The sequence below is a fragment of the Oncorhynchus kisutch genome, linkage group LG6, assembly GCF_002021735.2.
Source record: "Oncorhynchus kisutch isolate 150728-3 linkage group LG6, Okis_V2, whole genome shotgun sequence".
NCBI lineage: Eukaryota > Metazoa > Chordata > Actinopteri > Salmoniformes > Salmonidae > Oncorhynchus > Oncorhynchus kisutch.
In genome coordinates this window covers 17,393,378-17,420,009 of record NC_034179.2, presented here as the reverse complement: position 1 = coordinate 17,420,009, position 26,632 = coordinate 17,393,378, and the positions used below count along the sequence as shown (strand labels likewise).

The window sequence follows — 26,632 nt, the reverse complement described above, 5'->3', positions numbered from 1 at the left end:
CGTTAGGGCTTTCTGTCGAGCGATGATGAAGTCGGGTCTCCCTGCCTTGAAGACGACCCTGGCGTTGGCCTGAACCCACACCCACACACCTGCCTTAGTCAGCAGCCTGAAGATGGTGAAACCAGTCTCTCCTGTCTTCATCACTACAGAGAGATAGAGGAGAGCGAGAGAGAGCAAGAGAGAGAGAGGGAGTCAGAGTCTGCATCATAGTGAATGTTCGCTTGCGAAATACCAGATCGAACCTTTAATAAGATAAGACTCAGATGTGTGTGTAATGAGTAAGTATAGTGTAACTCACTTTTGATGTGGTTGTCTGCGCAGTACATCATGTCAGCAGCATGGATGAACTGGTAACCTGAGCCTGGAGTGACCAACTCTGTCTCAGAGTAACCCAGCACCACTTTACCTCTGAAGGGGGAAGAACAGACACACAGACAGATGTGCACACACACACACACACACACACAAAATATCTCTCAGGGAACAAACATTTGTCCTCTCAAGTTCCCTCTTTATAAGACCCTGGGAGGGTATTGTGTTCCCAGTGGTGCCATGAGATGTGATGAAGGAGTACATTCAGAGTTTCCCTGTCGTAATGGTACCTAGTATCTATGCCTATGGGGGCGAAGTCGAGTCTGTGTTTGGTCTGGAAAATTAGTGTCTTGGTCCTGATCTCCATGACAGCTGGGGTCTGCATGGGTGTGGCGATGGCAAACAGGGCCAGCTGAGCGGGGACCGAGGCCCCGTCATCCCCCAGCCTTCCCTGGCCTCGAACATACTTCAGACGTCCCTGGAAGTTCAACGCCTAGAGGAGGGAGAGTGTTGTATACAATGAATAATTTGAATAGATTTAGGGAGAGTAGATTATGGATAATGTCCATGTCATTGATGGATTAAATGGATAATGTATTTATGTAATATATGGATCTATGGATTATTTTTCATATATTAGTCATATCTATTTATTTTCATGCTGTCCTACCAGGAAGCCAGAGGAGTTGTCTAGGAGACAGCGGAAGCGACAGCAGAAGCTTCTCTCTAGGAAGGACCTGTTCTCTTCAGGGATGTGCTGGGGCGGGTAGCTCATAGACTCACTGTGGGGCCTGCTGCTAGACTCGATGGCTGCATAGGACAGAGGACATTACAATCAGATACATGTTTGAGATCTTTGGACTGTTTAATCAATAAATGACCAATCACTAAAAGAAACAGCATATTAAGAGGGCTGTGGCGAAAAGCTTGGCATATGCATACTCAGGTTGACTGGCTCTCGTCCAGTCAAATGAGAAATAAGTGTACTCAGGCTAGCAGGAAGGCCAAAGTTGACCTGGGGAATAAACCCCCCTCACAGCTGCCCATGTACCGTAAAGTTAATGTGGTTGTTACTGACAACCAGCACATGGCTGAGCTCTTTAATCACCACTTCATTAAGTCTGGATTCCTATTTGACTCAGCCATGCCTCCTTGCCCGTCCAACATTCCCTCATCTCCCACCCCTTCTAATGTGACTAGCCCCGACGTTTCTCACTCTTTTTCCTCTGCCTCGCAACGAAGTGTCTCCCTGCAGGCGCTATTGCACCCCACACTGTCATTTCCCACCTGGAAAAAGGTAACACTGCCTGGCATGGTAACTGCTCGGCCTCCGACGGCAAGGCACTACAGAGGGTGGTGTGTACAGCCCAGTACATCACCAGGGCCAAGCTTCCTGCCATCCAGGACCTCTGTACAAGGTGATGTCAGAAGAAGGCCCTAAAAATGGTCAAAGACTCCAGCCACCCTAGTAATTGACTGTTCTCTCTGCTACCGCATGGCAAGCAGTACCAAAGCACCAAGTCTAGGTCCAAGAGACTTCTAAACAGCATCTACCCCCTACCCCTCTACCCCGTTGCCCTTGATTCAATGTTGTTCTGCTATTTTTATTAACTTGGCCAAAGCTTTTGATACGGTAGACCATTCCATTCTTCGGGGTCTTTGGCCTGGTTTGCTAACTACCTCTCTCAAAAGAGTGCAGTGTATGAAGTCAGAATATCTGCTGTCTCAGCCACTGCCTGTCACCAAGGGAGTACCCCAAGGCTCGATCCTAGGCCCCACGCTCTTCTCAATTTACATCAACAACATAGCTCAGGCTCAGGTTCAGGAATGGTTAAAAATAAATCACAACATACACTTAAAATTAACCTTACAAATAGAAGTGTTGAGCGATTTGGAAAGCCATTGTCAGTCAATAAATAATATAATACTTGTAGGAAAGATTTTCATCTTTATCTCACAATCTGTGGATACTATACAATTAGAAAGGTTCAAATGTATGTATGTAAAACATCACAGCACAATTGAAAAAATACATGGCACATGGAAACCAAACGAGGGTGGTCTGTGGTGATAGGTGTGATGGGCTGAGAGTGGCTAACGGGTGGGATTAAAGAGCTTATGTTTGGTAATATATTATTGTTATGTGATTGCTTTATATAAAATGTATACGTAAAATGTATGTATATGTAGCAGAAAAGCTGTTGAAAAACAAAGATATTTGTCCTCCAAAGGGTGGGGGGGTTAATACCTAAATAAAAAACATAGCTCAGGCAGTAGGAAGCTCTCTCATCCATTTACATGCAGATGATACAGTCCTATACTCAGCTGGTCCCTCCCCGGATTTTGTGTTAAATGCTCTACAACAAAGCTTTCTTAGTGCCCAACAAGCTTTCTCTACCCTTAACCTTGTTCTGAACACCTCCAAAACAAAGGTCATGTGGTTTGGTAAGAAGAATGCACCTCTCCCACAGGTGTGATTTCAACCTCTGATGGTTTAGAGACTGAGGTAGTCACCTCATACAAGTACTTGGGAGTATGGCTAGATGGTACACTGTCACAGTACATATCAAACTGCAGGCTAACGTTAAATCTAGACTTGGTTTCCTCTATCGTAATCACTCCTCTTTCACCCCAGCTGCCAAACTAACCCTGATTCAGATGACAGATGACCATCCTACCCTTGCTAGATTACCGAGACATACAGTGCCTTGCGAAAGTATTCGGCCCCTTTAACTTTGCGACCTTTTTCCACATTTCAGGCTTCAAACATAAAGATATAAAACTGTATTTTTTTGTGAAGAATCAACAACAAGTGGGACACAATCATGAAGTGGAACAACATTTATTGGATATTTCAAACTTTTTTAACAAATCAAAAACGGAAAAATTGGGCGTGCAAAATTATTCAGCCCCCTTAAGTTAATACTTTGTAGCGCCACCTTTTGCTGCGATTACAGCTGTAAGTCGCTTGGGGTATGTCTTGGGGTATGTCTCATCTTTCCCATTCCTCCTTGCAAAACAGCTCGAGCTCAGTGAGGTTGGATGGAGAGCATTTGTGAACAGCAGTTTTCAGTTCTTTCCACAGATTCTCGATTGGATTCAGGTCTGGACTTTGACTTGGCCATTCTAACACCTGGATATGTTTATTTTTGAACCATTCCATTGTAGATTTTGCTTTATGTTTTGGATCATTGTCTTGTTGGAAGACAAATCTCCGTCCCAGTCTCAGGTCTTTTGCAGACTCCATCAGGTTTTCTTCCAGAATGGTCCTGTATTTGGCTCCATCCATCTTCCCATCAATTTTCCATCTTCCCTGTCACTGCTGAAGAAAAGCAGGCCCAAACCATGATGCTGCCACCACCATGTTTGACAGTGGGGATGGTGTGTTCAGGGTGATGAGCTGTTGCTTTTACGCCAAACATAACGTTTTGCATTGTTGCCAAAAAGTTCAATTTTGGTTTCATCTGACCAGAGCACCTTCTTCCACATGTTTGGTGTGTCTCCCAGGTGGCTTGTGGCAAACTTTAAACGACAATTTTTATGGATATCTTTAAGAAATGGCTTTCTTCTTGCCACTCTTCCATAAAGGCCAGATTTGTGCAATATACGACTGATTGTTGTCCTATGGACAGAGTCTCCCACCTCAGCTCTAGATCTCTGCAGTTCATCCAGAGTGATCATGGGCCTCTTGGCTGCATCTCTGATCAGTCTTCTCCTTGTATGAGCTGAAAGTTTAGAGGGACGGCCAGGTCTTGGTAGCTTTGCAGTGGTCTGATACTCCTTCCATTTCAATATTATCGCTTGCACAGTGCTCCTTGGGATGTTTAAAGCTTGGGAAATCTTTTTGTATCCAAATCCGGCTTTAAACTTCTTCACAACAGTATCTCGGACCTGCCTGGCGTGTTCCTTGTTCTTCATGATGCTCTCTGCGCTTTTAACGGACCTCTGAGACTATCACAGTGCAGGTGCATTTACTTGATTACACACAGGTGGATTGTATTTATCATCATTAGTCATTTAGGTCAACATTGGATCATTCAGAGATCCTCACTGAACTTCTGGAGAGAGTTTGCTACACTGAAAGTAAAGGGGCTGAATAATTTTGCACGCCAAATGTTTCAGTTCTTGATTTGTTAAAACAGTTTGAAATATCCAATAAATGTCGTTCCACTTCATGACTGTGTCCCACTTGTTGTTGATTCTTCACAAAAAAATACAGTTTTATATCTTTATGTTTGAAGCCTGAAATGTGGCAAAAGGTCGCAAAGTTCAAGGGGGCCGAATACTTTCGCAAGGCACTGTAATTATTAGATCGACAGGTAAGGGTGCTCTCGAGCGGCTAGATGTTCTTCACCATTCGGCCATCAGATTTGCCACCAATGCTTCTTATAGGACACATCACTGCACTCTATACTCCTCTGTAAACTGGTAATCTATGTATACCCGTCGCAAGACCCACCTGTTGATGCTTATTTATAAAACCCTCTTCCCCATCTGAGATATCTACTGCAGCCGTCATCCTCCACATACAACACCCGTTCTGACAGTCACATTCTGTTAAAGGTCCCCAAAGCACACACATCCCTGGGTCGCTCATCTTTTCAGTTCGCTGCAGCGACTGGACAGTTGTGGTTTATTTGAGTGATGTATTGTTGTCTTTACGTTCTTGCCCTTTGTGCCCAATAATGTTTGTACCATGTTTTGTGCTGCTACCATGTTGTGTTGCTACCATGTTGTTCTGACTTTGTGTTGCTACCATGCTGTGTTATCATGTGTTGCTGCCTTGCTATGTTGTTGTCTTAGGTCTCACTTTATGTAGTGTTGTGCTGTCTCTCTTGCCGTGATGTGTGATTGGTCCTTTATCTATATATAAACTCAGCAAAAAAAGAAAAGTCCCATTTTCAGGACCCTGTCTTTCAAAGATAATTCATAAAAATCCAAATTACTTCACAGATCTTCATTGTAAAGGGTTTAAACACTGTTTCTCATGGTTGTTCAATGAACCATGAACAATTAATGAACATGTACATGTGGAACGGTCGTTAAGACACTAACAGTGTACAGACGGTAGACTGTTAAGATCAAAGTTATGAAAATGTAAGACACTAAAGAGGCCTTTTTCTACTGACTCTGAAAAACACCAAAAGAAATATACCCAGGGTCCCTGCATCTGTGTGAACGTGCCTTAGCCATGCTGCAAGGAGGCATGAGGACTGCAGATGTGGCCAGGGCAATAAATTGCAATGGCCATACTGTGAGACGCCTAAGACAGCGCTACAGGGAGACAGGACGGACAGCTGATCATCCTCGCAGTGACAGACCATGTGTAACAACACCTGCACAGGATCGGTACATCCGAACATCACACCTGCGGGACAGGTACAGGATGGCAACAACAACTGCCTGAGTTAAACAAGGAACGCACATTCCCTCCATCAGTGCTCAGACTGTACGCAATAGGCTGAGAGAGGCTGGACTGAGGGCTTGTAGGCCTGTTGTAAGGCAGGTCCTCACCAGACATCACCGGCAACAACGTGGCCTATGGGAACAAACCCACCCTCGCTGGACCAGACAGGACTGGCAAAAAGTGCTCTTCACTGACGAGTCGCGGTTTTGTCTCACCAGGGGTGATGGTCGGATTTGCGTTTATCGCCGAAGGAATGAGCGTTACACCGAGGCCTGTACTCTGGAGCGGGATCAATTTGGAGATGGAGGGGCCGTCATGGTCTGGGGTGGTGTGTCACAGGATCATCAGACTGAGCTTGTTGTCATTGCAGGCTATCTCAACTCTGTGAGTTACAGGGAAGACATCCTCCTCCCTCATGTGGTACCCTCACTGCAGGCTCATCCTGACATGACCCTCCAGCATGACAATGCCACCAGCCATACTGCTCATTCTATGCGTGATTTCCTGCAAGACAGGAATGTCAGTGTTCTGCCATGGCCAGCGATGAGCCAGGATCTCAATCCCATTGAGCAGGTCTGGGACCTTTTGAATCGGAGGGTGAGGGCTAGGGCCATTCCCCCCAGAAATGTCCGGGAACTTGCAGGTGCCTTGGTGGAAGAGTGGGGTAATATCTCACAGCAAGAACTGGCAAATCTTGTGCAGTCCATGAGGAGGAGATGCATTGCAGTACTTAATGCAGCTGGTGGCCACACCAGATACTGACTGTTCCTTTTTATTTTGATCCCCCCTTTGTTCAGGGACACATTATTCAATTTCTGTTAGTCACATGTCTGTGGAACTTGTTCAGTTCATGTCTCAGTTGTTGAATCTTGTTATGTTCATACAAATATTTACATATGTTAAGTTTGCTGGAAAAAACCCACAGTTGACAGTAATGGGAAGTTGCTTTTTGTGCTGAGTTTATATATACAGTTGAAGTCAGAAGTTTACATACACTTAGGTTGGAGTCATTAAAACTTGTTTTTCAACCACTCCACAAATTTCTTGTTAACAAACTACAGTTTTGGCAAGTCGGTTAGGACATCTAGTTTGTGCATGACAAGTAATTTCTCCAACAATTGTTTACAGACAGATTATTTCACTTATAATTCACTATATGACAATTCCAGTGTGTCAGAAGTGTACATACACGAAGTTGACTGTGCCTTTAACCTTTTTGGGATAGGGGGCAGCATTTTCACTCTTGGATGAATAGCGTGCCCAGAGTAAACTGCCTCCTACTCTGTCCCAGATGCTAATATATGCATATTATTAGTAGTATTGGATAGAAAACACTCTGAAGTTTCTAAATCTGTTTGAATGATGTCTGTGAGTATTACAGAACTCATATGGCAGGCGAAAACCTGAGGAAAATCCAACCAGGAAGTGGGACATCTGAGGTTTGTAGTTTTTCAAAGTTTGGCCTACCGAATACACATTGAGATATGGATAAGGTTGCACTTCCTACGGCTTCCACGAGATGTCAACCATCTTTAGAAACTGGTTTGAGGATTCTACTATAAAGGACGGGCTCACGAGACCTCTTTGAGTCAGTGGTCTGGCAGAGAGCCTTGGTCTCATGACGCATTATCTCTCGTTCCAGTGCTTTTCCGAAGACAAAGGAATTCTCCGGTTGGAACATTGTTGATGTTTTATGTTAAAAACATCCTAAAGAATGATTCCATACATCGTTTGACATGATTCTAAAGGACTGTAACGGAACTTTTCGAGTTTTTGTCTGGATGAAGTGCCTGCGCCTCATGAAGATGGATTACTGGGCTGAACACGCTAACAACAAGTGGCTATTTGGACACAAATGATGGAACTCTATGGAACAAATCAGTAATTTTTGTCGAACTGGGATTCCTGGGAGTGCCTTCTGATGAAGATCATCAAAGGTAAGTTAATATTTATGGTGTTTTTTCTAACTTTGTTGATTCCAAAATGGCGGATATTCCTCTTGCTGTTTTGGGTTCTGAGCGCCGTTCCCCAGATTATGCTTTTTCCGTAAAGTTCTTTTGAAATCTGACACAGCGGTTGCATTAAAGAGAAGTCTATCTTTAATTCTGCGAATAACACTTGTATCTTTTATCAATGTTTATTATGAGTATTTCTGCAAAATCACTGGATGCTTTGGAATCAAAACATTACTGCACGTAATGCGCCAATGTAAACTGAGGTTTTTGGATATAAATATGCACATTATCGAACAAAGCATACATGTATTGTGTAACATGATGTCCTATGAGTGTTAGTGATTAGTGATTAATTGATCTATATTTCTGCTTTTTGTGACTCCAATCTTTGGCTGGAAAAATGGCTGGGTGTTTTTTCGACTTGGCTATGACCTAACATAATCATATGTTGTGCTTTAGCTGTAAAGCATTTTTTAAATCGGACACGATGGGTAGATGAACAAGATGTTGATCTTTCATTGTATTGTATTGTTTTTGTATTGTATTTGTATTTGTATTGTATTTTTGTATTTTTGTATTGTATTGTATTGTATTGTATTGTATTGTATTGTATTGTATTGTATTGTATTGTATTGTATTGGACTTGTTAATGTGTGAAAGTTACATACTTCTAAAATATATTTTTGAATTTTGCGCACTGCCTTTTCAGCGGAATGTTGTCGAGGGGTTCCGCCTGCGCTAGAAAGGTTAAACAGCTTGGAAAATTCCAGAAAATTATGTCATGGCTTTAGAATCTTCTCATAGGTTAATTGACATAATTTGAGTCAATTGGAGGTGTACCTGTGGATGTATTTCAAGGCCTACCTTTCAAACTCAGTGCCTCTTTGCTTGACATCATGGGAAAATCAAAAGAAATAAGCCAAGACCTCAGACATTTTTTTGTAGAACTTTTCCAAACGCCTGAAGGTACCATGTTCATCTGTACAAACAATAGTATGCAAGTATAAACACCATGGGACCATGCAGCCGATATACCGCTCAGGAAGGAGACACATTCTGTCTCCTAGAGATGAATGCACTTTTGTGCGAAAAGTGCAAATCAATCCCAGAACAACAGCAAAGGACCTTGTGAAGATCCTGGAGGAAACCGGTACAAAAGTATCTACATCCTCAGTAAAACGAGTCCTATATCGACATAACCTGAAAGACCGCTCAGCAAGGAAGAAGCCACTGCTCCAAAACCGCCATAAAAAAGACAGACTACGGTTTGCAACTGCACATGGGGACAAAGATCATACTTTTTGGAGAAATGTCCTCTGGTCTGATGAAACAAAAATATAACTTTTTGGCCATAATGACCATTGTTATGTTTGGAGTAAAAACAGAGAGGCTTACAAGCCTAAGAACACCATCCCAACTGTGAAGCATGGGGGTGGCAGCATCATGTTGTAGGGGTGCTTTGCTGCAGGAGGGACTGGTGCAACTTCACAAAATAGATGGCAGCATGAGGAGGAAAATGTCAGGAATTGTGAAAAACTGAGTTTAAATGTACTTGGCCAAGGTGTATGTAAACTTCCGACTTCAACTGTATGTGTATATACAGTGGGGAGAACAAACAAAATCCATAAAATAAGTAATAATAAGTCATTTGCATTTCATTGCATGACATAAGAATTTGATCACCTACCAACCAGTAACAATTCCGGCTCTCACAGACCTGTTAGTTTTTCTTTAAGAAGCCCTCCTGTTCTCCACTCATTACCTCTATTAACTGCACCTGTTAGAACTCGGTACCTGTATAAAAGACACCTGTCCACACACTCAATCAAACAGACTCCTACCACTTCATATTGGCCAAGACCAGAGAGGGTGTAAGGACATCAGGGATAAAATTGTAGACCTGCACAAGGCTGGGATGGGCTACAGGACAATAGACAAGCAGCTTGGTGAGAAGGTAACAACTGTTGGCGCAATTATTAGAAAATCGAAGAAGTTCAAGATGACAGTCAATCACCCTCGGTCTGGGGCTCCATGCAAGATCTCACCTCGTGGGGCATCAATGATCATGAGGAAGGTGAGAGATCAGCCCAGAACTACACGGCAGGACCTGGTCAATGACCTGAAGAGAGCTGGGACCACAGCCTCAAAGAAACCCATTAGTAACACACTACGCCGTCATGGATTAAAATCCTGCAGCGCACACAAGGTCCCCCTGCTCAAGCCAGCGCATGTCCAGGCCCGTCTGATGTTTGCAATGACCCTCTGGATGATCCAGAGGAGGAATGGGAGAAGGTCATGTGGTCTGATGAGACAAAAATAGAGCTTTTTGGTCTAAACTCCCCTCGCCGTGTTTGGAGGAAGAAGAAGGATGAGTACAACCCCAAGAACACCATCCCAACTGTGAAGCATGGAGGTGGAAACATAATTCTTTGGGGATGCTTTTCTGAAAAGGGGACAGGACGACTGCACCGTATTGAGGGGAGGATGGATGGGGCCATGTATCGCAAGATCTTGGCCAACAACCTCAGTAAGAGCATTGAAGATGGGTCGTGGCTGGGTCTTCCAGCATGACAACGACCCGAAACACACAGCCAGGGCAACTAAGGAGTGGCTCCGTAAGAAGCATCTCAAGGTCCTGGAGTGGCCTAGCCAGTCTCCAGACCTGAACCCAATAGAAAATCTTTGGAGGGAGCTGAAAGTCTGTATTGCCCAGCGACAGCACCGAAACCTGAAGGATCTGGAGAAGGTCTGTATGGAGGAGTGGGCCAAAATCCCTGCTGCAGTGTGTGCAAACCTGGTCAAGAACTACAGGAAACGTATGATCTCTGTAATTGTAAACAAAGATTTCTGTACCAAATATTAAGTTCTGCTTGTCTGATGTATCAAATACTTATGTCATGCAATAAAATGCAAATTAATTACTTAAAAATCATACAATGTGATTTTCTGGATTTTTGTTTTAGATTCCGTCTCTCACAGTTGAAGTGTAACTATGATAAAAAATTACAGACCTCTACATGCTTTGTAAGTAGGAGAACCTGCAAAATCGGCAGTGTATCAAATACTTGTTCTCCCCACTGTATATATATATATATATGTTTTATCCCACGTCCCCGCAGGAGGCATTTTGCTAGGCTGTTATTGTAAATAATAATTTGTTCTCTTAACTGACTTGCCAAGTTAAATAAAGGTTCATTAAAATAAATAAATAAATAAATATACTGAACATACCATCTGGTCCGGCCTCTGAGTCGGGCTGGTTGGGCTTGAGGGCGAAGTGAAGCTGACACCTGAACATGGCTCTGTCATCCATGTGTATCAGCTCATACACACTCTGGTGCACCACATCAGACTGGACAGAAATACACAGTACCAGTCAAACATATGGACACACCTACTCATTCAAGGGTTTTTCTTTATTTTTACTATTTTCTACATAGAATAATAGTGAAGACATCAACACTATGAAATAACAATTATGAAATCATGTCGTAACCAAAAGTGTTAGTGTTAAACAAATCAAAATATGTTTTATATTTGAGATTCTTCAAAGTAGCCACCATTTGCCTTCATGACAGCTTTGCACACTCTTGGCATTCTCTCAACCAGCTTCATGAGGAATGCATTTCCAACAGTCTTGAAGGAGTTCCCACATATGATGAGCACTTTTTGGCTGCTTTACCTTCACTCTGCGGTCCATCTCATTCCAAACCATCTCAATTGGGTTGAGGTTGGGTGATTGTGGAGGCCAGGTCATCTGATGCAGCACTCCACCACTCTCCTTCTTGGTCAAATAGGCTTTACACAGCCTGGAGGTGTGTTGGGTCATTGTCCTGTTGAAAAACAAATGATAGTCCTACTAAGCACAAACCAGATGGGATGGCGTATCGCTGCAGAATGCTGTGGTAGCCATGCTGGTTAAGTGTGCCTTGAATTTAAATAAATCACTGACAGTGTCACCAGCAAAGCACCCCTATGGCATCACACCTCCTCCATGCTTCACGATGGGAACCATACATGCAGATATCATCTGTTCACCTACTCTGTGTCTCACAAAGATAAGGAGGTTGGAACCAAAAATCTTAAATTTGGAATCAGCAGACCTAAGAACGGATTTCCACCGGTCTAATGTCCATTGCTCGTGTTTCTTGGCCCAGCAAAGTCTCTTCTTCTTATTGGTGTCCTTTAGTAGTGGTTTCTTTGCAGAAATTCGACTATGAAGGCCTGATTGACGCAGTCTCCTCTGAACAGTTGATGTTGAGATGTGTCTGTTACTTGAATTCTGTGAAGCATTTATTTGGGCGGCAATTTCTCTGGCTGGTAACTCTAATGAACTTATCTTCTGCAGCAGAAGTAAATCTGGGTCTTCCTTTCCTGTGGTGGTCCTCATGTGAGCCAGTTCCATCATAGCGCTTGATGGTTTTTGCGACTGCACTAGAAGAAAATGCAAAAGTTCTTGAGATTTTCTGTTTTGACTGACCTTCATGTCTCAAAGTAATGATGGACTGTTGTTTCTCTTTGCTTATTTGAGTTGTTCTTGACATAATATGGACTTGGTAATTTACCAAATAGGGCTATCTTCTGTATCCCATCCCTACCTTGTCACAACACAACTGATAGTCTCAAATGCAAAATTACACAAATTAACTTTTAACAAGGCTCACCTGTTAATTGAAATGCATACCACCTTATGAATCTGGTTGAGAGAATGCCAATAGTGTGCAAAGCTGTCATCAAGGCAAAGGGTGGCTACTTTGAAGAATATAAAATATATTTTGATTTGTTTAACACTTTTTTGGTTACTACATGATTCCATATGTGTTATTTCATAGTGTTGATGTCTTCACTATTATTCTACAATGTAGAAAATAGTAAAAATAAAGAAAAACCCTTGAATGAGTAGGTGTGTCCAAACTTTTGACTGGTACTGTGTACATTACTAAACACATTAATACCCGGAGTGATATTCAGAATCCTCAAAGTACAGTTAGTCCTAAATAATGAGATCGAAAGCAGCCTGAGTTGTCAAAATCCTATAATCCTACAGTGCATTCAGAAAGTATTCAGACCCCTTGACTTTTACCACATTTTGATACGTTACAACCTCATTCTAAAATGGATTAAATCTATTTTTCTTAATCAATCTACACACAATACCCATAAGGACAAAGCGAAAACAGGTTTTTATAAAAAAATATATAATAATACCTTAGGTACATAAGAATTCAGACCCTTTGCTATGACACTTGAAATTGAGCTCAGGTGCATCCTGTTTCCATTGATCATCCTTGAGATGTTTTGACAACTTGATTGGAGTCCACGTGTAGTAAATTAATTAATTTGATTGGATATGATTTGGAAAGGCACACACCTGTCTATATAAGGTCTCACAGTTGGCAGTGCGTGTCAGAGTAAAATCCAAGCCATCAGGTCAGAATTGTGTTGGATTGTGTCGAGGCACAGATATATGGAACGGTACCAAAACATTTTTTCAGCATTAAAGGTCCCCAAGATCACAGTGGCCTACATTATTCTTAAATGGAGGACGTTTGGGACCACCAAGACTCTTCCTAGAGCTGACCGCCGGGCCAAACTGAGCATACGGGGGAGAAGGGCCTTGGTCAGGGAGGTGACCAAAAACCTGATGGTCACTCTGACAGAGCTCCAGAGTTCCTCTTTGGAGATGCAAGAACCTTCCAGAAGGACAACCATTTCTGCAGCACTCTACCAATCAGGCCTTTATGGTAGAATGGCCAGACAGAAGCCACTCCTCAATAAAAGGCACACTCTTAGAGTTTGCCAAAAGGCACCTAAAGGACTCTCAGACTATGAGAAACAAGATTCTCTGGTCTGATGAACCTGCGATTGAACTCTTTGGCCTGAATGCCAAGCGTCACGTCTGGAGGAAACCTGGCACAATGAAACATGATGGTGTCAGCATCATGCTGAGGGTATGTTTTTCAACGGCAGGAACTGGGAGACTAGTCAGGGTTGAGGGAAAGATAAGCGGAGTAAAGTACAGAGAGATCCTTGATGAAAACCTGCTCCAGAGCGCTCAGGACCTCAGACTCGGGCAAAGGTTCACCTTCCAACAGGACAATGACCCTAAGCACACAGCCAAAACAATGCAGGAGTGGCTTCGGGACAAGTCTATGAATGTCATTGAGTGGCCCAGCCAGAGCCCGGACTTGAACCCGATCAATCATCTCTGGAGAGACCTGAAAATAGTTTTGCAGCGACACTCCCCATCCAACCGGACAGCTTGAGAGGATCTGCAGAGAAGAATGGGAGAAACTCCCCAAAAAGAAGACTCGAGGATGTAATCGCTAAGGTGCTATAACAAAGTACTGAGTAAAGGATCTAAATACTTATGTAAATGTGATATTTCAGTTTTTTTTTTTTTATGTATAAAAATGTGCTTTGTCATTATGGGGTATTGTGTGTAGATTGATGTTTAATCCATTTTAGAATAAAGCTGTAATGTAACAAAATTTGGAAAAGGTCAAGGGGTCTGAATACTTTCTGAATGCACTGTATAAGCATAATCAATAAGTAATAATAATGTTGTACCTGGTGGAAGCCCAGATAGTCCTGGATGGTTGGAGAGGCATAGAAGATAGAGTCATCAGTGGTGACCACCAGGACAAAACCATTCAGGGCCTACACAGAGAGAGAGCGCATGCACACACACGCACACCACACACACCACACACACACACACACGCGCACACCACACACACACACGCGCACACACACGCGCAAACACACGCGCAAACACACACACACACATGCACGCACACGCACGCACACGCACATGCATGGACACACACAACCATTGTAATCCTAGGGCGGACCGCCTAAGCATTTTTTGTGGTCGCCAAAGTCCAAACAGTGTAAAACATTTGGTAAAAAGCTTTCAGTGTAAACTTAAATGACTAAAATCAGATATAAAGTATGTGGAACAGATTATGGACCTACATATATTTTTATAATATAATCTTTGTGAACTAACAATCATCAAAATAAAATAAAAGTCAGGGAAAATTGGAAATGATCAAAACAATTAATTTTGTTATTATGTTTGAGCAGAAGAACACAGCAATAGCCATGGCAAAATGCATAAAATTGCAGGAAATTACCTTTAAAACTGCAAAATCCTCTCAGCATCATGGCAAAATCCGTCAAATTACAGGAAATTACCTTCTCTCAGCTGCATAGCAAAATGTGTAGAATTGTAGGAAATTTCTCTACACCGCCAAGATGGGCGCCTCTAAAATGCTCTACAATTTAGCCGCACCAACAGCCAACTGCGCTCATTGCCATGCCCCCTGTCACGCACACCACCTGAGCCCCTTTTTGATGCAGACAAACCCTACACACACACACTCTGTATACCTGCAGCAGTAGGTTTCCCTCGGAGAGGCTGACTCCGTCTATAGAAGTGGCTGTCCGTCCGTTCCTACAGTTCCCACTGAGAGGGGGGGCCGGCCACTCACACTTCTTCTGGAGGGTCGCTGGAACACAGGAGAGGAGATCATGGCTTAGTTCTTAGTCCTTAGATTCACTTCTTATTCCTTAGATTTACTTATTTGTTTTTCATCCTTAAACTTAGTTTTTAGATTTAGTTCTTAGTCCTTAGCAGTGTTTCGGCTGCAATCAATGCCGCCATGCACCCAAAATATGGAACATGAAAAAATTGTACCTCTTATAACAGCTAATGGAAAATGCCATGGCGATGGTAACTGGACTAATCTAATGTCACAGAAAATGTAACTGAAAAAAGGATTGTGTATTTTTGAAGATGCTGGAACAGTCCACATTTACTTTTCTTCTGCAAACAAAACAAGTAATGAATATAAAAATCAGACAACCCCATAGTATAATAGTTTATCTATTTACCTAATCGGCTTGTTGTTGTGTGCTCTAGATAAATATTTCTCTCTATGGCGCATTTAAGTTACAAGTGCCATAGGGAGAGCATTCCCAGAATCAAATTTAGTCTGATCAAGACGAAGGAGATGATTGTGGACTACAGGAAAAGGAGGACCGAGCACACCCCCATTCTCATCGACGGGGCTGCAGTGGAGCAGGTTGAGAGCTTCAAGTTTCTTGGTGTCCACATCACCAACAAACTATCATGGTCCAAGCACACCAAGACAGTCATGAAGAGGGCACGACAAAGCCTATTCCCCCTCAGGAGACTGAAAAGATTTGGCATGGGTCCTCAGATCCTCACAAGGTTCTACAGCTGCACCATCGAGAGCATTGGTTGCATCACTACCTGGTATGGCAACTGCTTGGCCTCTGTACATCACCGGGGCCAAGCTTCCTGCCATCCAGGAACTCTATACTAGGCTGTGTCAGAGGAAGGCCCTAAAAATTGTCAAAGACTCAAGCCACCCTAGTCATGGAATGTTCTCTCTGTACCGCATGGCAAGCGTTATCGAAGCGCCAAGTCTAGGTCACTACCTGTAAGAGGAGACCTTGAAAATTGTAGCCCTTCGGCTGCTGCCAAAGAAGTGCCCATCCAAGAAGGCTCAAGGTCATTGGCCACAGATAAAATGACGTCAAATCACACTATATGTACAGTAGCTTTGATTGGACTGATCATGTCAACATTAGAGGTCGATCGATTAATCGGAATGGCCGATTAATTAGGGCCGATTTCAAGTTTTCATAACAGTCGGAAATCGGTATTTTTGGACACCGATTTGGCCGATTGTTGTTGTTTTTTTAACACCTTTATTTATCCTTTATTTAACTAGGCAAGTCAGTTAAGAACACATTCTTATTTTCAATGACGGCCTAGGAACGGTGGGTTAACTGCCTTGTTCAGGGGCAGAATGACAGATTTTTACCTTGTCAGCTCAGGGATTCAATCTTGCAACCGTTCAGTTACTAGTCCAACGCTCTAACCACCTGATAACATTGTACTCCACGAGGAGACGGCCTGATACGCGAATGCAGTAAGCCAAGGTAAGTTGCTAGCTAGCATTAAACTTATCTTATAATAAACAATTAATCAATCATAATCACTAGTTAACTACACACGGTTGATGATATTACTAGTTTATCTAGCGTGTCCCGAGTTGCATATAATCGATGTGGTGCGTATTCGCGAAAAAGGACTGTCTTGCTCCAATGTGTACCTAACCATAAACATCAATGCCTTTCTTAAAATCAATACACAAGTATATATTTTTAAACCTGCATATTTAGTTAATATTGCCTGCTAACCTGGCTCGTTGCGAACTCTGTGAAGACTATTTCTTCCTAACAAAGACACCCACCTTCACCAAACGGGGGTTGATTTGTGAAAAAAGCACAATCGTTGCACGACTGCACCTAACCATAAACATCAATGCCTTTCTTAAAATCAATACACAGAAGTATATATTTTTAAACCTGCATATTTTGCTAAAATAAATCCAGGTTAGCAGGCAATATTAACCAGGTGAAATTGTGTCACTTCTCTTGCGTTCATTGCACGCAGAGTCAGTGTATATGCAACAGTTTGGGCCGCCTAATTTGCCAGAATTTTACGTAATTATGACATAACATTGAAGGTTGTGCAATCTAACAGGAATATTTAGACTTATGGATGCCACCCATTAGATAAAATACGGAACAGTTCCGTATTTCACTGAAAGAATAAACATCTTGTTTTCGAGAAGATAGTTTCCGGGTTCAACCATATTAATGACCTAAGGCTCGTATTTCTCTGTGTTATTATGTTATAATTAAGTCTATGATTTGGTAGATCAGTCTGACTGAGCGATGGTATGCAGCAGCAGGCTCGTAAGCATTCATTCAAACAGCACTTCCGTGCATTTTGCCAGCAGCTCGTCGCTGTGCTTCAAGCATTGAGCGGTTTATGACTTCAAGCCTATCAACTCCCGAGATTAGGCTGGTGTAACCAATATGAAATGGCTAGCTAGTTAGCGGGGTGCGCACTAATAGCGTTTCAAACGTCACTCGCTCTGAGACATGGAGTGGTTGTTCCCCTTGCTCAGCAAGGGCCGCCGCTTTTGTGGAGCGATGGGAAACGCTGCTTCGAGGGTGGCTGTTGTCGATGTGTTCCTGGTTCGAGCCCAGGTAGGGGAGAGGAGGGAGATGGAAGCTATACTGGCAATACTAAAGTGCCTATAAGAACATCCAATCCAATAGTCAAAGGTATATGAAATAAAAATCGTATAGAGAGAAATTGTCCTATAATTCCTATAAAAACTACAACCTAAAACTTCTTACCTGGGAATATTGAAGACTCATGTTAAAAGGAACCACCAGCTTTCATATGTTCTCATGTTCTGAGCAAGGAATTTAAACGTTAGCTTTCTTACATGGCACATATTGCACTTTTACTTTCTTCTCCAACACTTTGTTTTTGCATTATTTAAACCAAATTGAACATGTTTCACTTTATTTGAGGCTAAATTGATTTTATTGATATATTAAGTTAAAATAAGTGTTCATTCAGTATTGTTGTAATTGTCATTATTAGAAATAAATGTAAAAAAAATTGGCCGATTAATTGGTATCGGCTTTTTCTGGTCCTCCAATAATAGGTATCGGCGTTGAAAAATCAGAATCGGTCGACCTCTAGTCAACATCATACTTCCACAATCTTAGCTAGCAGTCATCATCATGAATCAGGTCGACAAACTACTGGCAAATACTTTTTAATCCTTGTCATATGAAGGGAAATAATGAAGGGAAATTATAGATAAAACGTATTGGTGCTCATCGGCCATTGGACATAAACATTACACAACAAGTTGGAAATCGTAAATTCAACGAGTGGTTTGGAAGGAATCAGCGACAGTGGCTCTTTGGTTCCAAGTCTGGGATTAAGGGGCTCTTTTGAAATTTAAAATGATAAAACATTCAACATTGGACATGCTGTCAATGAAGCATGATTTGTGCCGCACTCAAAACAACTGTTAACTCGGAGGACCTCAAGTGAGCACAGCATGAACAATGTGAGTCCAAAAATGTTTTGTATGCTGCTTCATAAATGATACCAGGAAGATATATATACACTGTATATATATACTGTAGCTAAGAAAGTAATACTAAGTGTATGTTGTATAGAAAGATGTTAGTAGCCCATGTGCCTCACCCTAATAATTTGGTCTATTTACCCCTTTTAGTTTTCACCTACTGTTCTAACTGTTCTACTGTAGCCTATAACTTGTTTTAGAGAAATGTAATAATCAAATATTGTAAGAGCTTTCATTGTCTGCTTATTGGCTATCCAGTGAAAGTGAACTTGGCAACATGTCTTATTTTCACGTGGGGAAAGGGAACATAAACTCTGCATGTGGACAAATTAGAACCTTTTAGCACCACACAAATAAGGGACAGTTCACAGCTCCACACACTCACTCTTAATGCATGCGTGGCTGATAGCCTTCGGTCTGCCTCACTGCTCACAGAATGGAATTCAAAACACAACAAGCTCATGGGTCATTAAAAAGTGTATTATCTTGATTTAATAATTTTACACATTTACAAATTATTGTACCAATATGTTACATTGGTTATTTCTGGAGGTGGAAATTATGTCAGCATAATTTTATTTTGGGTGTAAAATGTCCTTTTAAAAGGTCACCAGAACTCAACCCTTCTACATAAAAATGATCCGAGGGGGGTTAATCCGCAACCTTTTCCCCACATGGCCAATAGTTTTTTCCCCAGAGGAAACACTGGTCCTCAGATTTAGTTCTTAGATTTAGTTGCAGTGTACAGTCCACACCATAGACAAAGAGGAGACAGGACTGTCTGGAGCCTTTGTGAGTCAGACCAAGACCCAACTCATGACAGCAAAACGTACAGTTACCCAGAACAACACCAAGGCCTGCCAAAGACTGGCATGATGATTTCCACAGTCTTTAATAAACTGAGAACTACTGTGATGAAAAGCTTGGCATAAGTTCTATACTGTACATACATTTCACATCAAAGTGACAAGTCAATCATCATCAATTATCCTACATTACATTCTGCCAAGTCCTGAGAGACACAGACTTTATGGTTTTCTCATCAACAAACCACCCACGCAGTCTACTCTACACAGACTGTAGGATAGATCCACCCACAGTCCTTTAAATGTCATTACATTAACTCAACTAATCTCCACTGACTGAACAAACCTTACAGACAGACAGACAGACAGACAGAGAGGACAGGACAGGACAGGACAGACAGGACAGACAGGACAGACACTCTACATTAGATTTTTTACATCAGGCGTCCCGATGAGAGCGGATATGTGCTAGATGTCTCCACAGCCACATATTCTAGATTCCATGTTTCTGCTATTCTTAGGATGGTCGCTAACTACAGAGCACATACAGTACATTGATAATCATTATCATTGCATCCCTGATCATGGTTCACTGGGCTATTTCTGGAACAAACAGAGTATCAGTGACTTCCTATAGGGCTAACACAAACATGTGGGCATGTACACATGCGCATACACAAACACACACAAACACCTGCAGTCATTCCATCTGTAAGTAGGACAACAGGACACAAAAGAAAGGAGAGAAAATGGTCAACGCTTCATATCAGCCGTGTGTATGTATGTCACCAAGATGGCATAGCAGTCAGATGTCTTTTGTCCTCATCTTGTCGTGTCCCGTATAAATATATATATTTATAACTTTCTTTGCATACCCTTTTATATATATTTTTTTTTAATTTTCCATAAATTCATCTTCAAAACACTCTCCTGCAACCCGCCTTTATATAAAAAAGAAAGAAAGTATTATTTACCTCAAATCTGTAATCCTCCATAGAAGCTAGCCAGAAGCTAGTTAGCTTCTTTACTGGCTAATCATTAGTATTCAGCTATCCTTTAGCTCGAAAATCTATCGGCAGTTTTGTACGGCGCGGCTCGGACCGGAACATACCGGACATATTTTTCTCTCCATGTCCCCGGATTTCAACCGCAAGCTCTGGACATTTAAACATGGATCTCGCAGCTAGCTAGCTGCTATCCGTGTGACTATCGGCTGACGTCGATTCCCGGAGCAATTATTCCGGAGCTAGCCAGCTGAAGAGTTCCATCAGTCACTCCTGGGCTACAATCACCTATCCGGACCCGTTTTACTGCCAACGCGGAGCCCCACCGGGCCTTCACAACTGGACTACCGACGTTATCTGCCCGAGGGAGTTATCCAGCTGGCTCCTCCGTCGCGACGTTACCTGAACACCCATCTGCAGCCCGCTAATCGTTAGCTGTCTTATCGGCTGCTATCTGAATAGACCTATCGGACATTTTTTTTTTTTCTTGGGCCTCTATAACTATATCTATTTTTTTTTTGCGAATTGGATTGATCCCCTCTACCACACGGAACCCCACTAATCCTACCGACGGAAACGCACGAGGTGGCTAAAAACAGACCTCCATCCTATGCTAGCTTGCTACCGATGGCCCGGCTAGCTGTCTGAATCGCCGTGACCCCAACCAACCTCACTACTCACTGGACCCTTTTGATCACTTGATTAACCATGCCTCTCCTTAATGTCAATATGCCTTGTCCATTGCTGTTCTGGTTAGTGTTTATTGGCTCATTTCACTGTAGTCCTGCTTACTATACCTTATCCAACCTATTAGTTCCACCACCCACACATGCGATAACATCTCCTGGTTTCAATGATGTTTCTAGAGACAATATCTCTCTCATCATCACTCAATACCTAGGTTTACCTCCACTGTATTCACATCCTACCATACCTTTGTCTGTACATTATACCTTGAAGCTATTTTATCGCCCCCAGAAACCTCCTTTTACTCTCTCTTCCAGACGTTCTAGACGACCAATTCTCATTGCTTTTAGCCGTACCCTTATCCTACTCCTCCTCTGTTGATGTAGAGGTGAATCCAGGCCCTGCAGTGCCTAGCTCCACTCCTATTCCCCAGGCGCTCTCTTTTGATGACTTCTGTAACCGTAATAGCCTTGGTTTCATGCATGTTAACATTAGAAGCCTCCTCCCTAAGTTTGTTTTATTCACTGCTTTAGCACACTCTGCCAACTCGGATGTTCAAGCTGTGTCTGAATCCTGGCTTAGGAAGACCACCAAAAATTCGGAAATTTTCATCCTTTTCATCCTGCAAAGATAGCCTGCAGAGTTCTGTCCTACTATCCAGGTCTGTACCCAAACAATTTGAACTTCTACTTTTAAAAATCCACCTCTAAAAACAAGTCTCTCACTGTTGCCGCCTGCTATAGACCACCCTCTGCCCCCAGCTGTGCTCTGGACACCATATGTGAACTGATTGCCCCCCCATCTATCTTCAGAGCTCGTGCTGCTAGGCGACCTAAACTGGAACATGCTTAACACCCCAGCCATCCTACAATCTAAGCTTGATGCCCTCAATCTCACACAAATTATCAATGAACCTACCAGGTACCTCCCCAAAGCCGTAAACACGGGCACCCTCATAGATATCATTCTAACCAACTTGCCCTCTAAATACACCTCTGCTGTCTTCAACCAAGATCTCAGTGATCACTGCCTCATTGCCTGCATCCGTAATGAGTCAGCGGTCAAACGACCTCCACTCATCACTGTCAAATGCTCCCTGAAACACTTCAGCGAGCAGGCCTTTCTAATCAACTTGGCTGGGGTATCCTGGAAGGATATTGATCTCATCCCGTCAGTAGAGCACCCCCCACAGGAACTCGCCCAAGCCTTCCCCATTTCTCCTTCTCCCAAATCCAGTCAGCTGATGTTCTGAAGGAGCTGCAAAATCTGGACCCCTATAAATCAGCCGGGCTAGACAATCTGGACCATTTCTTTCTAAAATGATCTGCCGAAATTGTTGCCACCCCTATTACTAGCCTGTTCAACCTCTCTTTCGTGTCGTCTGAGATTCCCAAAGAATGGAAAGCAGCTGCGGTCATCCCCCTCTTCAAAGGGGGGGGACACTCTTGACCCAAACTGCTATAGACCTATATCTACCATACCCTGCCTTTCTAAGGTCTTCGAAATACAAGTCAACAAACAAATTACCAACCATTTTGAATCTCACCATAACCTCTCTGCTATGCAATCTGGTTTCAGAGCTGGTCGTGGTTGCACCTCAGCCACGATCAAGGTCCTAAACGATATCTTAACCGCCATCGATAAGAAACATTACTGTGCAGCCGTATTCATTGATCTGGAGAAGGCTTTCGACTCTGTCAATCACTACATCCTCATCGGCAGACTCGGCAGCCTTGGTTTCTCAAATGATTCCCTCGCCTGGTTCACCAACTACTTCTCTGATAGAGTTCAGTGTATCAAATCGGAGGGTCTGCTGTCCGGACCTCTGGCAGTCTCTATGGGGGTGCCAAAAGGTTCAATTCTTGGACCGACTCTCTTCTCTGTATACATCAATGATGTCGCTCTTGCTGCTGGTGAGTCTCTGATCCACCTCTATGCAGACGACACCATTCTGTATACTTCTGGCCCTTCTTTGGACACTGCGTTAACAACCCTAATGGCAAGCTTCAATGCCATACAACTCTCCTTCCGTGGCCACAAATTGCTCTAAAATACAAGTAAAACTAAATTCATGCTCTTCAACCGATCGCTGCCTGCACCTGCCCGCCTGTCCAACATCACTACTCTGGACGGCTCTGAATACATGGACAACTACAAATACCTAGGTGTCTGGTTAGACTGTAAACTCTCCTTCCAGACCCACATCAAACATCTCCAATCCAAAGTTAAATCTAGAATTGGCTTCCTATTTCGCAACAAAGCATCCTTCACTCATGCTGCCAAACATACCCTTGTAAAACTGGCCATCCTACCAATCCTCGACTTCGGCGACGTCATTTACAAAATAGCCTCCAATACCCTACTCAACAAATTGGATGCAGTCTATCACAGTGCCATCCATTTTGTCACCAAAGCCCCATAAATGACCCACCATTGCGACCTGTACGCTCTCGTTGGCTGGCCCTCGCTTCATACTCGTCGCCAAACCCACTGGCTCCATGTCATCTACAAGACCCTGCTCGGTAAAGTCCCCCCTTATCTCAGCTCGCTGGTCACCATAGCATCACCCGCCTGTAGCACACGCTCCAGCAGGTATATCTCTTTCGTTGGCCGCCTCTCCTTCCAGTTTTCTGCTGCCAATGACTGGAACGAACTACAAAAATCTCTGAAACTGGAAACGCTTATCTCCCTCACTAGCTTTAAGCACCAGCTGTCAGAGAAGCTCACAGATTACTGCACCTGTACATAGCCCACCTATAATTTAACCCAAACAACTACCTCTTTCCCTACTGTATTTATTTTATTTATTTATTTTGCTCCTTTGCACCCCATTATTTTTATTTCTACTTTGCACATTCTTCCACTGCAAATCTATTCCAGTGTTTTACTTGCTATATTGTATTTACTTTGCCACCATGGCCTTTTTCCCCTTTACCTCCCTTATCTCACCTCATTTGCTCACATCGTATATAGACTTGTTTCTACTGTATTATTGACTGTATGTTTGTTTTACTCCATGTGTAACTCTGTGTCGTTGTATGTGTCAAACTACTTTGCTTTATCTTGGCCAGGTCGCAATTGTAAATGAGAACTTGTTCTCAACTTGCCTACCTGGTTAAATAAAGGTGAAATAAAAAAATGTATGTATGAAGTCGGAAGTTTACATACACCTTAGCCAAATACATTTAAACTCAGTTTTTCACAATTCTTGACATTTAATCCGAATAAGAATTCCCTGCCTTAGGTCAGGTAGTTTAACAATTTATGTTAAGAATGTGAAATGTCAGAATAATTGTAGAGAGAATGATTTATTTAAGCTTTTATTTCTTTCATCACATTCCCAGTGGGTCAGAAGTTTAGTATCAATTAGTATTTGGTAGCATTGCCTTTAAATTGGGTCAAACATTTGGGTAGCCTTCCACAAGCTTCCCACAATAAGTTGGGTGAATAATAATAAGTTGGGCTCATTCCTCCTGACAGAGCTGATGTAACTGAGTCAGGTTTGTAGGCCTCCTTGCTCGCACACGCTTTTTCAGTTCTGCCCACACATTTTCTGTAGGATTGAGGTCAGGGCTTTGTGATGGCCACTCCAATACCTTGACTTTGTTGTCCTTAAGCCATTTTGCCACAACTTTGGAAGTATGCTTGGGGTCATTGTCCATTTGGAAGACCCATTTGCGAACAAGCTTTAACTTCCTGACTGATGTCTTGAGATGTTGCTGTGGTTGGGATGGTGTTCTTCGGCTTGCAAGCATCCCCCTTTTTCCTCCAAACATAATGATGGTCATTATGGCCGAACAGTTCTATTTTTGTTTCATCAGACCAGAGGACATTTCTCCAAAAAGTATGATCTTTGTCCTCAGGTGCAGTTTCAAACCGTAGTCTGGCTTTTTTATGCCGTTTTTGAAGCAGTGGCTTCTTCCTTGCTGAGCGGCCTTTCAGGTTATGTTGATATAGGACTCGTTTTACTGTGGATATAGACACTTTTGTACCGGTTTCCTCCAGCATCTTCCCAAAGTCCTTTGATGTTCTTCTGGGATTGATTTGCACTTCTCGCACCAAAGTACGTTCATCTTTAGGAGACAGAACGCGTCTTCTTCCCTGAGTGGTATGACGGCTGCGTGGTCCCATGTTGTTCATACTTGCGTACTATTGTTTGTACAGATGAATGTGGTACCTTCAGGCATTTGGATATTGCTCCCAAGGATGAACCAGACTTGTGGAGGTCTACAATTTTTTTCTGAGGTCTTGTCTGATTTCTTTTGATTTTCCCATGACATCACAGGTACACCTCCAGTTGACTCAAATTATGTCAATTAGCCTATCAGAAGCTTCTAAAGCCATGACATCATTTTCTGGTATTTTCCAAGCTGTTTAAAGGCACAGTCAACTTAGTGTATGTAAACTTCTGACCCACTGGAATTGTGATATAGTGAATTATAAGTGAAATAATCTGTCAGTAAACAATTGTTGGAAAAATGACTTGTGTCATGCACAAAGTAGATGTCCTAACTGACTTGCCAAAACTGTAGTTTGTTAACAAGAAATTTGTGGAGTGGTTGAAAAACTAGTTTTAATGACTCCAACCTAAGTGTATGTAAACGTCTGAATTCAACTGTATATATAAACTCAGAAAAAAAAGAAACGTCCTCTCACTGTCAACTGTATTTTTTTCCAGCAAACTTAACATGTGTAGATATTTGTATGAACATTACAAGATTCAACAACTGAGACATAAACTGAAAAAGTTCCACAGACATGTGACTAACAGAAATGGAATAATGTCCCTGAACAAAGGGGGGATCAAATGTACCGATCCTGTGCAGGTGTTGTTACACGTGGTCTGCCACTGCGAGGACGTTCAGCTGTCCGTCCTGTCTCCCTGTAACGCTGTCTTAGGCGTCTCACAGTACGGACATTGCAATTTATTACCCTGGCCACATCTGCAGTCCTCATGCCTCCTTGCATGTTCACGAAGATGAGTAGGGACCCTGGGCATCTTTCTTGTGGTGTTTTTCAGAGTCAGTAGAAAGGCCTCTTTAGTGTCCTAAGTTCATAACTGTGGTCATAATTGCCTATCGTCTGTAAGCTGTTAGTGTCTTAACGACCATTCCACAGGTGCATCTTCATTAATTGTTTATGGTTCATTAAACAAGCATGGGAAACAGTGTTTAAACCCTTTACAATGAAGATCTGTGAAGTAATTTGGATTTTTACGAATTATATTTGAAAGACAGGGTCCTGAAAAAGGATATATATATAATATAATATATATATATATACACACACACTGAACAAAAAAATGAAGGGAACACTCAAACAACACAATGTAACTCCAAGTCAATCACACTTCTGTGAAATCAAACTGTCCACTTAGGAAGCAACACTGATTGACAATAAATTTCACATGCTGTTGTGCAAATGGAATAGACAACGGGTGGAAATTATAGGCAATTAGCAA

General features: G+C 42.5%; 1 protein-coding gene across 2 annotated transcripts in view; it reads right to left on the bottom strand.

Annotated features, from left to right (window-relative positions):
• The window catches only part of LOC109891711 (aryl hydrocarbon receptor-like), a 50,598-nt gene that overhangs the window by 6,383 nt on the left and 17,583 nt on the right, over window positions 1-26,632 (bottom strand). Inside the window, exons 3-9 of one of the 2 annotated variants that reach the window (XM_031826311.1) lie at window positions 15,070-15,188; window positions 14,245-14,334; window positions 10,906-11,026; window positions 983-1,122; window positions 603-805; window positions 299-408; window positions 2-143 (exon numbers count right to left, since the gene is read on the bottom strand). In XM_031826311.1, coding sequence (XP_031682171.1) covers window positions 2-143; window positions 299-408; window positions 603-805; window positions 983-1,122; window positions 10,906-11,026; window positions 14,245-14,334; window positions 15,070-15,188 — 925 coding nt within the window. Of the gene's footprint in view, window position 1; window positions 144-298; window positions 409-602; window positions 806-982; window positions 1,123-10,905; window positions 11,027-11,356; window positions 11,401-14,244; window positions 14,335-15,069; window positions 15,189-26,632 lie in introns of those variants that run through there. The other variant, XM_031826312.1, reaches the window with a different exon arrangement.